This window comes from Megalobrama amblycephala, linkage group LG1, assembly GCF_018812025.1.
Source record: "Megalobrama amblycephala isolate DHTTF-2021 linkage group LG1, ASM1881202v1, whole genome shotgun sequence".
NCBI lineage: Eukaryota > Metazoa > Chordata > Actinopteri > Cypriniformes > Xenocyprididae > Megalobrama > Megalobrama amblycephala.
In genome coordinates this window covers 20494066-20515105 of record NC_063044.1, presented here as the reverse complement: position 1 = coordinate 20515105, position 21040 = coordinate 20494066, and the positions used below count along the sequence as shown (strand labels likewise).

The window sequence follows — 21040 nt, the reverse complement described above, 5'->3', positions numbered from 1 at the left end:
AAGTATTTTTTACCGTGATGTTGTTCAGCCCTCGGTAATCAATGCAAGGTCGCAGAGACCCATCCTTCTTCCCCACAAAAAAGAACCCCGCCCCCGCTGGAGAAGAGGAAGGGCGGATGAATTTCGCTGCAAGAGAATCAGAAATATATTTCTCCATGGCCTCCCTCTCGGGAGCAGACAGAGAGTATAGTTTGCCTTTAGGCGGAGACTTACCGGGTACTAAATCTATGGCACAGTCATAGGGACGATGTGGAGGGAGAGAAGCAGCCCGGGACTTACTGAACACTTCCCTCAGGTCTTGATACTCTGCGGGCACGTTAGACAAATCCACCGCCTCCTCCTGTAACACAGAAACAGACACAGTGGGACAAGCAGACAACAGACAAGACCTGTGACAAAGAGTGCTCCACTCGGTGATGGTGTGCTGCTGCCAGTCAATCCGAGGGTTGTGTTTGGTGAGCCAGGGGTGTCTGAGAACGACAGGTGCCTGAGGTGAGTCCATGAGGAGAAACTGAATGTCTTCATTGTGATTGCCAGAGGAGATGAGAGTAACGTAGTCCGTAGAGTGAGAGATGCTGGGAAGTCGTTGTCCATTGAGTGCGTCGACAGTGATCAGGCGGGTGAGTGGGATGATGGGTAAACTGTTAAGTTGTGCAAAGTTGGTGTCCATGAAGTTCCCCTCAGCCCCGTAGTCGATGAGTGCCTGACAGGTGATGTTGTGAGTCGCCCATCTCAGTCTTACCGGGAGGAGGGTGGATGGTGAGGACTTCTCGGCGGAGATCCCACCCGATAGTAGCCTCAGATTTACTACCGGGCTTGATCTTTTACTGGGCAAGACCTGAGGAAGTGACCTGATGCTCCGCAGTAGAGGCATAAGCCTTGGGATCTCCGCCTTTCTCTCTCCTCCCGGGAAAGCCGAGCTCTCCCTACCTGCATGGGTTCGGGATCTAAAGAGGAGCCGACCGTGTCCGCTGTATTGGCCAACCGGCCCTCCGCTCCATGAGGCTTAGCGTTAGCAGATTCTAGACGTTCCAGCCTCTGAAGTCGAGCATCCACTCGCAGCGCGAGATCGATGAGTCCGTTGAGTGTCTGAGGAAGATCCAAGACATAGATTTCTCGATGGACACGGTCGGCCAACCCATGCAGGAACACATCCCACTGCGCCTCCTCGTTCCAGCGGCACTCCGCCGCGAGAGTGCGAAACTCGATGGAATATTCTGCGACCGTGCGGTTACCCTGCTTAAGTTCGGTGAGTTGTCGGGCAGCGTCCTTGCCAGCCACCGCAAGGTCGAACACTCTCCTTATCTCGGCGGCGAGTGCCTGGAACGAGGCGCAGCATGGATCCTGGTTCTCCCACACCGCCGTTCCCCACAATGCTGCCTTCCCTGTCAGGAGCGTGATCACAAAAGCCACCTTGGATTCCTCCCTCTCGAAGGTGCGTGGCTGCAACGAGAAATGCAAGGAACACTTGTTCAAGAACGCTCTACAAAAGTTCGGCTCACCGGCATAAGTCTGAGGAACAGGAAGGCGTGGTTCTGGCTGATCCCACCGCTCCAGCGGCGTTGGGGGAATCGGCGGTGGGGGTGGCGCAGTGGGAGCTCGAAGCTGTTGAAGTTGCTGGGAGAGCTCAGACACCTGCGTCACCAGCGCTTGAACAGTGCGTCCGGTGGAAGAGATACTCTCCTGCTGTTGGTCCATGCGAGAAATGCTGTGGTTGATGAACTCCGTCAAAGCTGCTGAGCTTGCTGCATCCATAGTTGGTCAGATCGTTCTGTCACGTAAATAATGACGGATGCAATAGCAAGTTAATCTCTTTTATTAAGAGCTTCACACACAGATGGTCAGTCACAGATAACACAACGAACACAGCAGGAGAGTGGTGACGCAGGGACCTCGATGGGCGATGAGAGTCCAGATGAATGGTGACTGGTGAAGTGCGTCCGTGAAACAGTGCCGTGTAATCCGTGGGTGAAATCCAGAGAACAATCCAAACGAGGAAACAGGAAACAGGAAACAACGACGAGAAATCCAGTCCAAGGAACAAACAACACGAGCAAACACGAGACAACAACACCAGGACTCCAAACAACGATCTGACAAACAAGAGACGAAAGACAAGGCGTTATATAGGCAGGTGTAATTGCAACCAGCTGCCGCTGATCAGATAATCAGTGGCGACGCCCACACAAACAATCAGGTGACACACTACAGAACACACAGACACCAGAATGAGACAGCGGATTCATGAACCGTGACATCCTCTGAATAAACACATCATCTCGTCAGTTGGAAACCTGTAGCGGCAATTTAACTCGGTTATGCCGGCCGACTTTTGCTAGCTAGAAGGTGGGCTAGTATCAACAGCTAAAATCATGCAAAAAGTTTTACAACTAACCAGCTTATTCTCTTCCAGGCAAGGTCCTTTTTATTCCTGTCTCGATAAAAAATATAATGACACATCATAGAGCTCAGGGTGGCCACACACAGCGACATCTTTGTTCTGGTCTCCACCACTGATCACATCATAAACACGTTACTACCAAAGCAGAGTCTCTGATTGGTTAACGCGCCGCGAATTTACGCCAAAGTTCAGATTTTTCAACTCGGGCGTTTGGGCGTCAGACGCTCAATTCGCGCGTCAGCCGCGTGAACGCTCAATTCGCGCCGCGCCATTCGCGCGTCAACGGCCGATTCGCGCCGTGCTAGACGCTTGATTCGCGCCGCAGGGCACCTAACGTTAGACGCGCATTTACATTGACTTAACATGTAAATCAGACGCCTCAGACGCGTTTGGTGTGAACGCAGCATTACAGTTTGAAGGTATGCGGATCTCCATATATCCTGATTTGACAGCGGAAGTAATGTTGCAGCGCCGAAACTTTGATGGAGTTAAAAAGAAATTAAAGGATGCTGGTGTCAGATATGGTCTGCTGTTCCCCGCGCGTCTTATCGTCACTTACGGATCGGAAAAGAGAATCTTTGATTCAGTCGCGGATGCCGAAACATTTGCCAATACAATCACTGCCGCATCTTGACTTTTTAATGCACGCGCATTTGATTTAGACAATTTTCGCAGTTGCTCTATGCAAATGGAGCCTGGATAATGTGAGTACGCTTCTGTTCATGCAGTCATACAGACGTTGGTTGTTTTTTTTTTCTTCATGATCATGTGTTAAGTGTTATATGTTTTGTCCTGTTTACTGTAATAACTTCAGTTCCACACAGTCATTACAACAATACTCAAGTTCATTTACATTGGTATATAATATGAGATCTTCAGACTGTAATGTTACCCTAGCCAGTTGGAACGTACGAGGCGTTAATAACCGGGCTAAAAGATTCAAAGTCTTTTCTTATTTGAAGTCAATCTCTGCTGATATAATTTTTTTGCAAGAGACACACATTAAACATAATGAACAAGGGCTCTTAAGATGCAACTGGGTTTCACAGGTGTTTCAATATACGTTCTCTTGTAGAGCCAGAGGAGTGGCCATTTTATTCCGCAAAACAATTCCTTTTAAGCATACATCTACTATTTGTGATCCTAATGGTCGATATGTGATAGTTTCTGGTCTCATTTTTTCTGTACATATTACGCTATTGAATATATATGGACCAAATTATGACGACCCATCCTTCTTCCGTAAAGTTTTTAATCTCCTGCCCAATCTGTCAAACACTCATCTAATAATTGGTGGTGACTTTAACCTGGTTTTAGATCCCATTTTGGACAGGACTCCTGTCCGTTCTGTCGGTCACCTTCCAAATTCCACCACCACTCTAAACGAATTAATGAACTCACTTGATTTAGTTAATATTTGGAGGTTAAAGCATCTGTCTGACAGACAATATACTTTTTTCTCCCACGTTCATAATTCATATTCTAGAATAGATTTTTTCCTGGTCGACTTTAAGGTTGCCTCATGTGTAACTGCAATGAAACACCACAATAGAATAATTTCAGACCATTCTGCGGTGACAATTTCTCTTGACCTTTTTGAAATAAAGCCTAATTATAGCTGGCGATTCAACCCTACAATACTTCTTGACTCCCATTTTTCCCAGCGTGTCATAGAATGGTTAGATGACTATCTTGCGTTCAATGATACAGGGGATGTGTCTGATTCAATGCTGTGGGAGTCACTTAAGGCAGTATTGAGGGGACACATCATAGCATATGAATCCGGGTTAAAAAAACAAAGGAAAGCTCGCCTGTCAGTAATTGAATCTTCTCTTAATCAACTTACATGCAGATTCTGCGGACCCCGACGTGCTCAAAGAGATCACAACATTAAAGCTAGAGTATAATTCAATCCTTTCTAATCAAGTCAATAATATGCTATTAAGAATAAAACAAAAACAGTTTGAACTAGGGGACAAACCGAACAGGCTGCTCGCACGTCAGCTGAGAAGCATCCAAGCTAATAGAGCTATCCATCAAATTAGGAAAAAGGATGGGACCCTAGTGACAAACCCCAGAGACATCAATGAGTGTTTCAAAGAATTTTATGAAGCTTTATATGAATCTCGGACTTCCATTGCCCCTACAGCCCTTTCTTGCTTCCTTCAATCACTACATCTCCCTAAATTAGATGATGCAGAACGAGACGCCCTTAATGCAGAAATAACTTTAGACGAAGTATTTCAAGCCATCACATCGTTCCCCAGCGGTAAAGCCCCTGGGCCCGACAGCTTTGGAATTGAATTTTACAAGAAATATTCTCAGAAACTTGCTCCCCTGTTACTGAGATTATTCAACCATTCTATTGATGGTCAAGAATTTCCACAATCAATGTGTGATGCCAACATTTCTTTAATTCTTAAAAAAGGAAAAGAGGAAACGGATCCATCATCATATCGCCCCATAGCCCTTCTGAATTCAGATCTTAAAATTTTCACTAAGATTCTTGCGAACAGATTAAATAAATGTATAACAAAAATTATTCATTCTGATCAGACTGGTTTCATCCCAGGGCGCTTTTCCTTTTTTAATGTGAGACGCTTAATGAACATTCTATATTCTAAGCATGATTCTCTCTCGAATGTTGCCATTTTATCTCTGGACGCTGAAAAGGGATTCGACCAAATCGAATGGAATTATATTATTTCAGTGCTCCAAGAGTTTAACCTCGGAGAATCATTCTCTCTATGGGTGAAAATCCTTTATGCTAAACCCAGGGCCTCAGTGCTCACTAATTTCGATAAATCATCGCAATTCACGCTGCACTAGGCACCAGGCAGGGGTGTCCACTTTCACCCCTGCTTTTTGCCATTGCTATAGAACCCCTCACGGCTGCTATAAGAAGTAACCCACTTATCTTATCTCCCAAGATAGGTCAATTAGACCATCATATATCTCTCTACGCTGACGACATTATTCTTTACCTTGTTAATCCAGAGCGGTCTATCCCACCCCTATTAGATTTGTTGGAGACTTTTGGAAAGTTCTCTGGTTACTCTATAAATTGGCAAAAGAGTGAATTTATGCCTATAACGAACAATATTGACCCAGGCTTTATACAAAACCTACCTTATAAAATTGCAGTGGATAGTTTTAAATATCTGGGGGTCACTGTACCAAAAAATGCAAAGGATATATATAAATTAAATTACTTAACTATGCTAGAGAGCTTGAAACGTAATATAGAAAGTTGGAGGACCTTCCCACTGTCCATGGTAGGGCGTGTGAATGCAATCAAGATGGTGACACTGCCCAGATTTCTGTACCTTTTTCAAAACCTGCCAGTTTCCCTGCCCAAAAGTTTTTTTAAAGCCTTGGATTCGATTATATTGCCATTTGTGTGGGGCTTTAAAGCGCACCGTATTTCTAAACTACATGTATGTAAACCAAGATCACTGGGCGGATTAGGCCTTCCAAATTTCCAGCATTATTATTGGGCTGCAAACTGCAGAGCCTTATCATATTGGGAAAAATCTCACCTTGCAGGGCCTGTAGGTGACATTCCATCTTGGCTTGCCATTGAACAGAGTGTTACAAACCACTCTCTTTCCTCTCTGCTTTTTGCGGCACCTGCGCCACCTATAACAGTGGCCAGCACAAACTTCATACTTTGCAGCTCTTTTAAAATATGGTGTCAGATCCGGAAAGCGTTTAAGTTGCCATCTACTGCTCTGTCATGTACTATTGCTTGCAATCATGCCTTTAAGCCATCACTCACAGACTCCACATTTTCGGTCTGGTCCAGTAAAGGAATGGTCACCGTGAGAGACTTATATATGGACGGTAAATTTGCCACATTTTCCCAGCTCAAAGAGAAATTTGATCTTCCATCATCACATTTTTTTAGATACCTACAGCTGAGAAATTATGTTCGCACATCTTTCTCAAACTTTGAACTACTCACAGACGAAAATGAGATATATAATTTACTTTCTGCCTCTCCTGATGCCCCTAATTTGATTTCCCGTTTTATGGCTGTCCTCACTAGTCATCTCAACATATCTACCTTACATCTGAAAGATTCCTTGGGAAAGGATTTAGGTATTCAGATAACCGACGAGGACTGGTTAGAGTCTATCAAGGTCATAAATACATGTTCTATTAATTCAGTGCACCAACTAATTCCATATACAGTAGTACATAGGCTTCATTATTCTAGGGTTAATCTTAACAAATTTTACCCTTCAATTTCCTCTACCTGTAACAAATGTGAATCCGCTGAGGGCTCTCTGGGACATCTCTTTTGGTTCTGTCTGAAACTTTTTGAGTTTTGGAGCGAAATTTTTAGATTCTATTCTGAGGCATATTCTTGTGATCTCTCTCCTGACCCAGCAATTGCTGTTTTCGGCTGGTCTGACTCTCTTCATGGCATCAGCCATCAAATTCAAAAAGCTGTCCAATATGGAATGGTGGTAGCTAAAAAAATCATCCTTTGCCTATGGAAAAAGGCATCAAAACCACTTTTTAAATCTTGGCTCTCTGAACTTTCTTTGAAAATAGACTCAGAAAGCAACACAGTACCTTAAAAAGCACGAAAAAGAGAAAAACCGCACTGTCGCGTGAATAAGAAGCTACAAACGCGGAAGCGTCGCGTCTTTTAAGGTGGACCGGATAGCGTCAATAAGAAGCTGCGAATAAGAAGCTGGATTCAGCCTCGTGGTAATGGTACTGGTGGATGAAGGGCCCCCTCAAGAAATAAAGCCCAGGGGCCCCTTGTAGTCTTAATTCGGCCCTGGTGACAACAAGCGACGATTGGTCGCATAGCAAAGTGTAGTCTGACATGTTTCAAGTCCAGGACACGACAAGATTTTTGGAGTCAAAATCGCGTAATCTGACACAGTAACTATCGTAACAGACAAAAAAAATTGTGTAGTCTGAACCAGGCATAAGTTATGTTGATTGATTCTAGAGACGGGTTTTTGATTCTCCATATTACAATGTTGCGGAGGAGGAAGGCAAAAAGACCCCATGCTTTACCAATACCTGTTTTAGGTTTTATAGGCCTATATATCTATATATATATATACACACACACATATATATATATATATATATATATATATATATATATATATATAGGTCCTTCTCAAAAAATTAGCATATTGTGATAAAGTTCATTATTTCCATAATGTAATGATAAAAATTAAACTTTCATATATTTTAGATTCATTGCACACCAACTGAAATATTTCAGGTCTTTTATTGTTTTAATACTGATGATTTTGGCATACAGCTCATGAAAACCCAAAATTCCTATCTCAAAAAATTAGCATATTTCATCCGACCAATAAAAGAAAAGTGTTTTTAATACAAAAAAAGTCAACCTTCAAATAATTATGTTCAGTTATGCACTCAATACTTGGTCGGGAATCCTTTTGCAGAAATGACTGCTTCAATGCGGCGTGGCATGGAGGCAATCAGCCTGTGGCACTGCTGAGGTGTTATGGAGGCCCAGGATGCTTCGATAGCGGCCTTAAGCTCATCCAGAGTGTTGGGTCTTGCGTCTCTCAACTTTCTCTTCACAATATCCCACAGATTCTCTATGGGGTTCAGGTCAGGAGAGTTGGCAGGCCAATTGAGCACAGTAATACCATGGTCAGTAAACCATTTACCAGTGGTTTTGGCACTGTGAGCAGGTGCCAGGTCGTGCTGAAAAACGAAATCTTCATCTCCATAAAGCTTTTCAGCAGATGGAAGCATGAAGTGCTCCAAAATCTCCTGATAGCTAGCTGCATTGACCCTGCCCTTGATAAAACACAGTGGACCAACACCAGCAGCTGACATGGCACCCCAGACCATCACTGACTGTGGGTACTTGACACTGGACTTCAGGCATTTTGGCATTTCCTTCTCCCCAGTCTTCCTCCAGACTCTGGCACCTTGATTTCCGAATGACATGCAAAACTGAGCAACAGTCCAGTGCTGCTTCTCTGTAGCCCAGGTCAGGCGCTTCTGCCGCTGTTTCTGGTTCAAAAGTGGCTTGACCTGGGGAATGCGGCACCTGTAGCCCATTTCCTGCACACGCCTGTGCACGGTGGCTCTGGATGTTTCTACTCCAGACTCAGTCCACTGCTTCCGCAGGTCCCCCAAGGTCTGGAATCGGTCCTTCTCCACAATCTTCCTCAGGGTCCGGTCACCTCTTCTCGTTGTGCAGCGTTTTTTGCCACACTTTTTCCTTCCCACAGACTTCCCACTGAGGTGCCTTGATACAGCACTCTGGGAACAGCCTATTCGTTCAGAAATTTCTTTCTGTGTCTTACCCTCTCGCTTGAGGGTGTCAATGATGGCCTTCTGGTCGGCAGTCTTACCCATGATTGCGGTTTTGAGTAATGAACCAGGCTGGGAGTTTTTAAAAGCCTCAGGAATCTTTTGCAGGTGTTTAGAGTTAATTAGTTGATTCAGATGATTAGGTTAATAGCTCGTTTAGAGAACCTTTTCATGATATGCTAATTTTTTGAGATAGGAATTTTGGGTTTTCATGAGCTGTATGCCAAAATCATCAGTATTAAAACAATAAAAGACCTGAAATATTTCAGTTGGTGTGCAATGAATCTAAAATATATGAAAGTTTAATTTTTATCATTACATTATGGAAAATAATGAACTTTTATCACAATATGCTAATTTTTTGAGAAGGACCTGTATATATATATATATATATATATATATATATAAAAAAAAATACTGGCAAAGTTTAATCCAGATAAATACTTCTTTTCAGTTGTTTGCATGTTCAGTATAGACGTACAACTTAGATCTGACCACAAATCTGGTCTCTAATGACAGGCGTGAGTGTTGTGGGTTGCTGGGGGTGTGGTTCATCATCAACACCATCATCTACCACAACAACATCATCACTGGCCTCTAAACAAATATTATGCAAAATACAGCATGCTGAGACTGCTGAACTGATATTTGAAATGCTTCTCATTTGCAGACACTTGAGCCTCCTAAACTTAGATTTTAGAATGCCAAATGCATGCTCAATGACCACACGAGCAGTATTGAGCTTTCTATTAAATTGTTTTTGCCTAGCAGACAAGTGGCCATTGTCTCTATAAGGCCTCATAAGTTGAGGCAACAGAGGGTAGGCAGAATCCCCAATTATGTGCATTCCCTGTGGGACAAGGGAATGGGGATTTTCTTCAAGAAGACAACCAACCTCTGTGAAGCGAAATGCTCTGGCATCATGCCAACTCCCAGGGTGACCCACACTGATATGACAGAAGCGCCGCTGACTGTCACAAAACCCAGTTAAATTTACAGAATAAAACTGTTTCCTATTCAGGTATGCTAGGGGATTATCACAATGGGGTCTCATTATAGGAATGTGACACCCATCCACTGCACATCAGTGTTGGGGAAACCTGCTGCATCAAACCCTAACTTCGACATCTCCAGCCTTTGGCCTCTGGGCCAGGAAATGTGGTGGGCCATGTATGTATTAACATAGCAACAAAACTAATGGAGATGCTTGGCAAGAGTGGATTTTGACATGTTGAATCTATCTGCCACCCCACGATATGACTCCTGATTGGCCAACGTCCAAAGGCAGGCAAGAACACTGTTTATGAGTGGCAGTTTGGTCTGTTGTAAATTCATATAAACAGGACCAAGGGTGGTAATGACATCCTGCAAAGGTAGAAAATAGGTTATCAATTTAACATGCTAACACTTGAAATAAGTAAATGAATTTTATATTGTCTAGTACACACACCTCCACTTGTTCTTTGGAAAGCCTGAAATGACCTCTAAATTTTGAGAGACTGTAGAGAGGGACAACATCCTCCACAAAATTCATTATTTTTGGAAGCATTCTATATATCAGAAAGAGGAATTGTACTCGCTATATATGTGGAACTGAAAACACAGGTAGTTAACAAATCTAATTTCAAGGTTTATGTTTAAGTAGGATTTTAATAAAATAATAAGGGTATTCAGGAGTGTTGAAATTGTAATAAAAGCCCATTATTTCTTTGTGTAAACAGAATTAGAATTTCTTTATATTTAAACAAACAGGCTAGCAAGCCACTATTGATTACAGAAGCTATGTTTCTTGATTAAATTCATTACATCAATAATACATTGTAAAGCTATAAACAATTCGGTCATTTAATTTGGTTTGCCACACAGTATTTTATTTGATGTACAGGTTTCAGATTCTAGGTAATAACTATTAAACTATAACAATAATTGTATATTGTTTATTAAAGTACGGAAATGAATACTTTTTACATTAAACCTTTACTCACCTTTGTTGCTCGTTGTGCTCAATTTCATGCAAGAATAATGGAATTTCTATCGCTTCCAGCTTGTCTGCGATAAAAGCAAGCAAACGCCACATGATCAGCCATGACTGACGTAAATGCAGCAAACTACGGGAACCACAGCGTGTCCGACTTCACGTCTCCGTTTTCAGCTCCTCCCCACCTGCACGCGGCTAATCTCACCGATCGGTTACATCCAGCCGCAGCCGATGTTGAACACACCTAATTTCTCTGACCATAACAAATGTGCTTTACAAACACAAAGTTGGAGCAGCCAGAGAACAATTAATAATAAAAGGTAAAGAGTCAAGAGCCCAACTAAAGCAAATGCTGACCTCTTTCATGGTGACTTTTTAAACATTCCATAAAACATTAATTAAGACCTTTTTTCTCCCTTTCCTTCAACGATTCTGCTTATTAACATCAGGTGTCTCCACTAATTGTCAATTATCTCATTAACTTTAACACTGCTTCAGTGTTAATTTTCAACACCCAGCAAGATGGACTCATATGAAATGTTTAAAAATGTGTTTAAAATTAAATGTTGTAAAATTTGAAAATGAAAAGGATTTAATAAATTCTGATTTTAATTCAGTGTGTGTGTAAAATATATATATATATATCTCGTTATAGTCAACGATTGTACGCTGTCAAAGCCAATTTTGTCCCCTTTTTGAAGGGTCAATTTTTGTACTGTTAAATAAAGGTACAAAATTGTCACCAAAGGTACAAAACTGGTCTCTTAAGGTACAAATCACAAGGGTACAAATTTGTACCCTTGAGGGTACAGCCCCAGTGACAACCCATTGTACCCCTAAAGGTACAATTATGTACTTTATTTTCTGAGAGTGTACCAGAGCCAAATATAGGCATGACTGAGCACAAAACAGTGGACAGTTGTTGATCCTTAAGGAACACTCCACTTTTTTTTTTTTTTCTTTTTTAACAATAGGCTCATTTTCCATTTCTCCTGAAGTTAAACATTTATGTTTTATCGTTTTCAAATCCATTCAGCCGATCTTCGGGTCTGAAGGTACCACTGTTAGCATAGCTTAGCATAGATCATTGAATCGGATTAGACCAGTAGCATCTCACTCAAAAATGAGTTTCTATATTGTTCCTATTGAAAACTTGATTCTTCTGTATTTAAATTGTGTACTAAGACCACCTGAAAATCAGAAGTTGTGATTTTCTAGGCCGATATGACTAGGAGCTATTTTTTCACTCCAGCTTAACAATCAAGGAATTCTGCAGCCGTAACCATGGGAGCGGCAGGTGCAGTGATATTACCAGGGTTCGAATTACGGGGGAGCTAAGGGGAGCTCGGCTCCCCTGAAAAGGACCTGGGCTCCCCTGAAAGCCTACTTTGAGACATTTAGGGGGAGCTCTAAAACACTGTCCATTTTTTGTGTCGCATATAGATTTTGATTTTCTGTACATTAAGGTTCCTGAAATAAATGATGATATTAAAAATGTGTCAATGTTGTGTGTTTATTCGCTCATTACATTACTACTTCCGAACACTATTTTCCGCTGTGTCTCCTGCTGTGACCATCCATGCGTGGCGGCGCTGCACTGAAATTACTACGTTTACGTCACCACTTGAACTTCTCACCATAGACAGTAAAAGACAGTAAAAGAAAAAAAAAACTAAAGCTAAAAGACAGTAAAAGCTTCTCACTGAGTTGGTATTTGAATGTTAGCTTAACTTCAAGTTCAAAACATACTTTATTCGTTTTTTGGAACACTCTGTGGATACTAATAAGAATGTCAAAAAGAAAGCAGCCAAACCTCAGTCAGTTTGGATTTACAAAACAAACGAAGAGGAGTGATGACAGCGCACCAGCTACAACTAGCTTGCTATGGGATTAATATCCTGCCATGATTCAAAACAGAAAATAAAGTTCTGAAAGGTTGAAACTAAGTGTTCAAAAACTCAAAATCTTACAAAAAAAAGTTTTGCAATATCGAAAAATAAGATTTGCAAGCTTGCAAAATGTAAAAAAATAAAAAATATCTCTGCAAACATTATGTTGTTTTTGAGATTTCCTTCTTCAGAACTGCAACACTTTTTTACGATGTTGCGCAAAGAATTTTTCAGAGTTTCAAATTTGTCAGTGTTCTCCCACTGTATTAGTTTGTTTTCCAGGTTTGAAACCTTGTAAATGGTGATCTGAAAACTGGTGTGTGAATGTGTGAAAAAAAGTTTTGAAACTCTGAAAACAGAGTTTTGCAGGCTTGCAATGTGGTAAAAAAAAAAAAAATCTCTGCAAACATAATTTTGTTTTTGAGTTTTCCTTCTTCAGAAGTGCAACACTCTTTTTTTACGGTGTTGTGCAATAATTTTTTCAGAGTTTCGAATTTGTCAGTGTTCTCCCAGTGTATTGTTTGTTTTCCAGATTTTAAACCTTGTAAATGGTGATCTGAAAACTGGTGTGCGACTAGGTGAAAAAAAGTTTTGAAACTCTGAAAACTGAGGTTCGAAAGGGCGAAACGTATTACATTACATTACATTTGCACTCCTATTGCAGAATATTTTTTCAGAGCCTCGCGTGATTTGTGACAGCGTTGTCACGCAGCTCTGCTCTGAATCTCTGAAACAGACTGAGCGAAAATGAAGCTTCGCAACCTCGCAGCTTAAAAAAAAAAGCCTGGAGGGAGGGCCTTCTGCTCTTGGCCAATGCTTTGCTGTCTGCTGACGTACAGTCCAATCACAAGTCGTATTTACTGGAAAGGTGGGATTGACCGACTGCTCCGCCAATGACGAAAGCGCACAGGATACGCAAACAGAGGATCTCTGGCCACATGTCGGTCCCGTCTAGAGCTGCAAGAACCGCCGTTGAAAGAACCGCGCCCATGGCTGGGAGAGAGGTGAAAAACTTTGTTAACAGTACCATGTTGTAACCATTAACTTTAGCTAACTAAAAAGCTAGCTAATACCTGTGAACTTATTAGCATGCTTGCGATCAACTCTGTAGTCACTAGCTAACTGAGGCTGTGTTCGAAACTTTAAAGTAAAGATGGTGAATTTTCCCGGGCAGATTCATCACTCCTCCTGACCATGCCTAACGTTAACCCTCAACATGCCATAGTGAAATGTTCATTTTCATTCATTTGGGTTTCGTGGGGTGAAATAATAGCCGCTGATTTAATTCCAAATTAGCTTTTGGTCGCATTGCATGTAGCAGCTAGTAATCTAACGTTAATGTTATACATGAGACCAATATAATGAGTCCGCTCCACAAAGCCTGGTAAACCTGCTCTGTGTTCGACTTCATTACACCATCAGCCAGATGATGGCCAGTTGAAGTTGCTGTGACTGTTGAAAAAAAATGTCACTGAACTTTTGTTGTGTAATTGTAACAATGAGCACTCAAACACACCAAACCAACAATTACTAAAACACACTTAAAAACTGATTTTGCACAGGCATTTTGCACTAGTATTTACAACTACATTGTCAAAGCAACCAGACAAGAGACAATTCCCACGAATTATTTGTTTTAGGTCTTTCACTAATGGCAATACTGAATGACAGGAATATGAAAAATACTTCACATACAGCAGAGCAACAAGTAGGTGATTGCTAATATAATTTTTCATTGCATTGATATTTCACTGACGAAAAACAACACCATATTTTCTGTCCACCGACAGTTCCACCATGCTTTTTGTTAATCTTGCTGTCTCCCTTGGTCATCATCACTTCTCCCCGAGAGGTGCCCCGGTTTGTGCCCCGGTGTCACTACATCTAAATTGTTCACTAGTCCTGTAGTGGTTAGTTAGTGATTCCGAACACAGCCAACATAGGTTGGATGGGATAGTAAAGACAATGCATTGGCCATAGCAAGGCAGCGTAGATGCATATCATTGTCATGATTTGTAATATTCCGTCTTCCATTATCTAGATCCAATGTTCTAAAATTTCCAATTCTTGCAGGAGGAATATACTGCAATAGCTGATGCTGCACAGTCACTAATATCATTGATTTCGAGAAGACAGCAACAACCTGAAGGCAGTGGTCAAGGAGGAAGAGGGCAACCACCTCGAAGGTTGCAGTCTGATGGACACAACACCCCAAGTACATCAGTTGGAACAAGTCAGCTGCCGACGATCCAAAATGAAATGCAGAGGTAGGTGCCACCACACTATATAGCAATTCTTCATATACATATTACTCTTTTTGTGACTGATTACTATGCTGACTTTGGTCTTGCAGTGTATAACGTTACAATACACTTTCTTCATATACCAGAACACAGAACATGGAGAAGAAAAAAAAAAAAAAAAAAAAAAAAAGATAGATAGAAAACTAGATAACTGGTACAGATACATGCTGGTTTCATTGAACAACAATCTTTTAATTGCTGTCACAAAATAACTTGATATTTTTATATATATATAATATATATTTTTTGTCCCATGGCACATATGGTTATGTTTATTGCCCACTAGCATCAATGGCTGTACAGACTAGGTCTTTAAATACTTTGACTCAGACTTTCACTTCAGTGGGTAATGATATATTTGAAGGATACATTGATTTTCTAAATGCAGTGTACAACTTGTGTTTGCAGTGTTTTTCCTTTTTGTTTCAGGTCATTTCCAGGTTATTTTCGTCGTGAAATGATTCGCTCCAAGAAACGCCCTGCTGCTCTATCCAAAATATCTCCAGCGATAGCCATAAAATATGTCAGGCTTCAGTTTTTGGTGCTGTCTAGTCCGACTGATCGCACACCAAAGCCATCTGAAGAAATCAAACTCCTCGAGGCAGGCTTGGGGAAAAGAACCATGACAGTGGCTGATAACGCTTGCCATGAGGAGGTAATCTAGATTTGATGTGTTTTTGTTGCATCACAAGTGTTTAACTCCTCTATTCTAACATCAATTTGCAATTTGCTAATCACTCTTTCAGTTAAATGGTTATTGCTTCATTATAACCTTTTTAAAGACCCCCTACACTCTGCTAAAATTCTGCTGTGGTTAATATTTGTTTTACGTGGTTTTCCCACATACAGTGTTCTAAAAACCTCTGAAAAGGGTCTGGAAGCACATCTACTCTTTCTTCCTCATTTAGAAATTCTGGATTATGAATTTTCAAATATGTAAATAGAACCACTGCTTGCATGGGACTTGTGACAAAACTTGTACACATACAAGTATATTCTAATGTTGTTGTTAATGCAGATCCAAGGTACATAAAAAGTTTAGTTTCAAGTCATACCATGCCAAGGTGTGAGAAAAAAGGAAAACAAGAAAAGTCTGTGCTTGCTGCAACTTAAAAAAAAAAGTAGATAGTAGAGGTATTTTAAGCAATATTTTATGTAGTAGATAAGTACTTGAAGTAGATCTGGAACAAGTTGTAGCACAAAGGATCTCAGTACTTGAGGCAGTGCTGGAAGTAGTAGTAGTATAATGTGTTAAAATACTTAAAGTAAAGGAACAAATTTAATTGTTTAATTGACAGGGACAAATGCATGACACATTGCTTCATAACACAGGCAACTTAATTCTGAAATGGATGAATGAAATCTTCATGGTGTAGTTCGCTTAAACAGTGTAAAAGTAGTTGGGTAATAGTTGGGTAATTCTTGCTTTGATAAAGTAAGGGCACTGTTTTTCACTATATATACAAACCTTTTGAGTGATTCATACAACAGTTTAAGTGCAGTTGCATATTTAATAAAATTTACTCTAACACTAAGCATCACTGCTTTTCATGTGAAATCTTTGTTTAGATTGTCTGTCAACTTGAAGAGCAGTACCCCAAGTTGAAGCAGTTGTCCGGAGGCTGGCTATGTTATAAATCAACAGGTCAGGTATAGTGAGTGTAGGATAAGGAAACCTGCTGGAGCTTTTAACCAAAGCCCCTTTAAGACAAGTCATTTCACTCGGCGGCCATCTTTGAAACGCCTCTCGGGCATCCTGGGCATCATGCAGATCTCTTTGAATGGGGAAACATCACATTTTCCAAAACTGTTCGCTAACCTTACGATTAAATTTCATATTTGAAATCACCAATCAAATCTGACAACAACTGTCTTATAAATGTTTTATCCAAACGCTCGAATCATGACAAAAAACGGTATTTTTCAGGCTGGATCAAGCTAATGCGCATGCGCAGACCTAAATGCGCATCTCTTCTGCCATGTTTCGGAGGCGCACATCTGACTGTTTCTATAGAAACCGGAGCTTCTAATGGCCGCTGCAGTGACGCGATGACTTTACCAGTTGGCGATTGGCTCTTATTTAGAAGGCGGGACTTATTCCGCCATATTGCGCGTTACACTTTCTCCCATTCAAAACAATACGAGTGACACGTCTTGTATTGTTCTATAGTCTTTGTTTTAACCCACTGAATGAATGAATGAAGTCATGCTTTAGAGCAACCAGTTTTGGACATGAAGCATAGTCTCCCCAGTGTTTTATCTGCAAGTTTAAACAGTTATTGTGGTTTGTGTTTGATACTGTTTTTTAATAGTATTTATCTTGTATAGTAAATACTTTATTAGTAAAGCAATGTTATTTGGCATCTCATAGTTGTAAAAACAGTAAAGTAAGTTATTATGTATTTGCTTTTTGTATTTAGGTGGTCAAGGACAGAGAAAATTGAGTGTTGTCGCTACAGAGTCTGAGGGCTACACTGGACGACTCCTTAAAACGGTCACAAATAATGGCAAACTAATTCTGTACATTGTCCCACTACAAGAGGAGCTAGATGCAAGCCCCCTCCCCCACAATGCTCCAGAATTTTCCAAAATGCCAAAGTCCTCATGCAAAAACTGTGGAGTTGTTATGCCTTTACAGTTCCTGGCTCTGCACATCAAATCTTGTAATGCTGAAATTGTAAGTAACACTTACATTATTCAGTATGTTACAGAATGAAGTGTGGTTCATTACCTTTCAAATTCCACTTCAGAATCTTTTTTTGTCAGTTCCAAACCCAAACCTTCTACCTAAAATGAATTTTGTTTCCCAATTCACAGAGCAGTGATGAGCCTGAAATTGTCAGTATTGAAGAGAAAGAAGTCAATACTACAGTTGAGTATTACATTTTTTTCAATATACCCAACTTCTGAATGTCTTTCGAGATGTAATTACAATGTTTTTTTATGTATTTACTTTATGTATTTTACTCAAAATTAATAATAAAAATCTGTACATTTCTCTGTTTCTGTATTTAGGAAGTATGCCCAATATGTGAAAAACAATTTCCCAGAGAGGATATTGCATACCATGCCAGCTTTTGTGGAGATGGGTATTAATCAATTTGCATTCATCATGCCTTACATTTCACTAATGTGATGTTTTTACAGTTGTAATTACAATTGAGGTTCTCATGGTATATCTAAATATGTTTAGATTTCCAGAAGACACCTTGATGCCATTACTTGAAGATGATGCCAGAGAGGGGACTTCAAGCACAATTGATCTCTTGCCTCATGGTTCCAGGACTACAGAACAAAGCACCAGACCCAATGGTGTAGTCAATGACATGGCCGGACCATCAACTATTCTTGCTGATCCCACTGTCCCAGGTGCCAGTCAAGAGCATAAGCTTTTAACAGAGCTCACAAACACAAGGATATATTTAGTTTTCTGTTTTTGCTGCCACAAGTCAGTTGTTAAATGTCATTGTCATGTTAACCTGTCCTGTCCCTCTTACAGGACCTGCATCTTTAGCTTCTGTTTGATGTTAATTGCTTGTAATCACGCTGATTAATACACTCAAATACATAGTAATCAGGCTCTGTACATTTTTAATATCACACTGAAATGTATTTGACTGTTTAACGTTTATTTATTTTTTTTGTATTTATTTTATATTTCATAGAATGGAAGCGAATCATGAATGCTTCAAGTGCAGCAACACTGTTCAGAAGAGTTATCTTGAGGGAGCAACAGCTGGAGATACCTCTTCGCTTCTCAATGGACCTACATTCAGATGTTGAAGAGAGAGAAAAGGCAGTAATCGCATTCTACAAGACTCAGAGAACTAAATGGGCCTCCCCACTTCATTGTGTGCTGGAGGGTAAGATTGTTTCTTTAAATTTTTAACCAAGGTTTCGCAACAGACAGCCTAACAATATAATATACATGGCATAATTTGTAAAGAGTTTTTTCAGTCACAATTAGCTCACACACACACACTCACTGGTTGAACGATACATCGATTTTTCATCGTCATCGCGATATGAACTCGCGCAATGAACACATCGCAACAGACAGCCTGACACGGTGCTCACACACACACAATAAATGCCTGGTTCATATTACAAGATTTTTGTGTCTGTTAAGCTCACTCACTCACTCGCACACACTCGCTACACACACTCACTGTGCTCACTCACTCACTCATCGCACACACACACTGTCCCTCGCTTACACGATTTTGACTACTAAAATCTTGTCATGTGTGGACAAGAAACATGTCAGACTATACGTTGCTTTCCGCACACACACACCATGTCGCGTGCCGTCACACGCACACATTCACTCGCAAACATAACTCGCGCACACACACTCACTGTCCCTCGCTCACTCACTCACTCGCACACACACACACACACACACACACACACACACACACTGTCCCTCGCTCACTCACTCACTCGCACACACTCGCTCACACACACTCACTGTCCCTCGCTCACTCACTCACTCGCACACACACACACACACACACACACACACACACACTGTCCCTCGCTCACTCACTCACTCGCACACACTCGCTCACACACACTCACTGTCCCTCGCTCACTCACTCACTCGCACACACACACTGTCCCTCGCTCATTGTCCCTCGCTCACTGTCCCTCACTCGCGCGCGCGCACACACACACACACACACACACACACACACACACACACTGTCCCTCACTCGCTCACTCGCACACACTTGCTCACACACACACTCACTGTCCCTCCCTCCCTCACTCGCTCACTCACTCACTCACTGTCCCTCGCTCACTCACGCGCACACACACACACACACACACACACACACACACACACACACACACACACTATAATATGCTGTTATACTCCATATAAAAGCCAGAAACTATCTAAAGTGCACAGGCCTATCTAAAGTGTTAATGGTGCCACCTGGTACAAATTTTACCTCTTCCCAACAGGGAAAACCACCAACAATCAGAATGCATGATTATATGGTGTCATGGCTTTGCAATCAAAAAATGTCGTCATAATGGAAGTCAATGGGGCAAAAACAGCCATGAACAGTAAATGAGGGAGAAAAAATTAAAGGTGCCCTAGAACACTTTTTCACAAGATGTAATAAAAGTCTAAGGTGTCCCCTGAATGTGCCTGTGAAGTTTCAGCTCAAAATACCCCATAGATTTATTATTATTATTTTTTAAATGCCTATTTTGGGGTGTAATTAAATATGCGCTGATTCACTGCGCATCCCTTTTAAATGCTCGCGCTCCCCGCCCCCGAGCTCTCGACTCTATATACATTGCATAAACAAAGTTCACACAGCTAATATAAACCTCAAAATGGATCTTTACAAAGTGTTTGTCATGCAGCATATCAGATCATGTAAGTATGGTATTTATTTGGATGTTTACATTTCATTCTGAATGAGTTTGATAGTGCTTCGTGGCTAAAGCTAACATTACACACTGTTGTTCTTATAAAGAATGAAGTTGTGTTTATGCATTATACAGACCGCAAGTGTTTAAAAATGAAAATAGCGACGGCTCTTAAGAAATGATGTTAACTTTAACCACATTTAACAGTACATTAGCAACATGCTAACGAAACATTTAGAAATACAATTCACAAATATCACTAAAAATATAATGATATCATGGATCATGACAGTTATTATTCCTCCATCTGCCATTTTTCGCTATTGTTCTTGCTTGTCATTTGCATATGCAAATATTGGGGGCGTACATATTAATGATCCCGACTGTTGCGTCACAATCGGTGTTATGTTGAGATTCGCCTGTTCTTCAGAGGTCTTTTGCACAAATCAAATTTACATAAGAAGGAGGAAACAATGGTGTTTGAGACTCACTGTATGTTATTTCCATGTACTGAACTCTTGTTATTCAACTATGCAAAGGTAAATTTAATTTTCAATTCTTTGGCACCTTTAATTAATTTAATAATTCAAACATAAAAATGTTTCACTTTTTATATGGGCAAATTAATAGACATATTTAAAGTTGTTTATTTAATTCCTGTTTTTAAATGTAGTTTAATAAAACAACAAATTTAAAACATCTTTTTTGAATGTATAAAGAAAAATTTGAAATGGGTTATTTAATTCATTTTTTA

General features: G+C 40.7%; 2 protein-coding genes across 2 annotated transcripts in view; one reads left to right on the top strand and one right to left on the bottom strand.

Moving 5' to 3' along the window:
• Positions 1-21040, bottom strand: part of LOC125243939 (gastrula zinc finger protein XlCGF57.1-like) — an 848513-nt gene that overhangs the window by 419797 nt on the left and 407676 nt on the right. The window lies entirely within an intron of this gene.
• Positions 12615-19898, top strand: LOC125262176. Its single transcript, XM_048180775.1, has 10 exons — positions 12615-13599; positions 14669-14862; positions 15328-15553; positions 16468-16543; positions 17319-17575; positions 17716-17769; positions 17914-17987; positions 18092-18267; positions 18564-18761; positions 19870-19898. Exons 1-10 carry the CDS (start codon positions 13489-13491, stop codon positions 19896-19898), a joined length of 1395 nt encoding a protein of 464 aa, XP_048036732.1. The 5' UTR covers positions 12615-13488.

Excerpts from the sequence above, each read along its gene's own strand:
- LOC125262176 (XM_048180775.1), top strand. The coding sequence starts at position 13,489 with ATGACGAAAGCGCACAGGATACGCAAACAGAGGATCTCTGGCCACATG. Across the intron at positions 13,600-14,668 it reads CGCCCATGGCTGGGAGAGAG|GAGGAATATACTGCAATAGC; the intron begins GTGAAAAACTTT and ends CAATTCTTGCAG. Across the intron at positions 17,988-18,091 it reads GCCAGCTTTTGTGGAGATGG|ATTTCCAGAAGACACCTTGA; the intron begins GTATTAATCAAT and ends AAATATGTTTAG.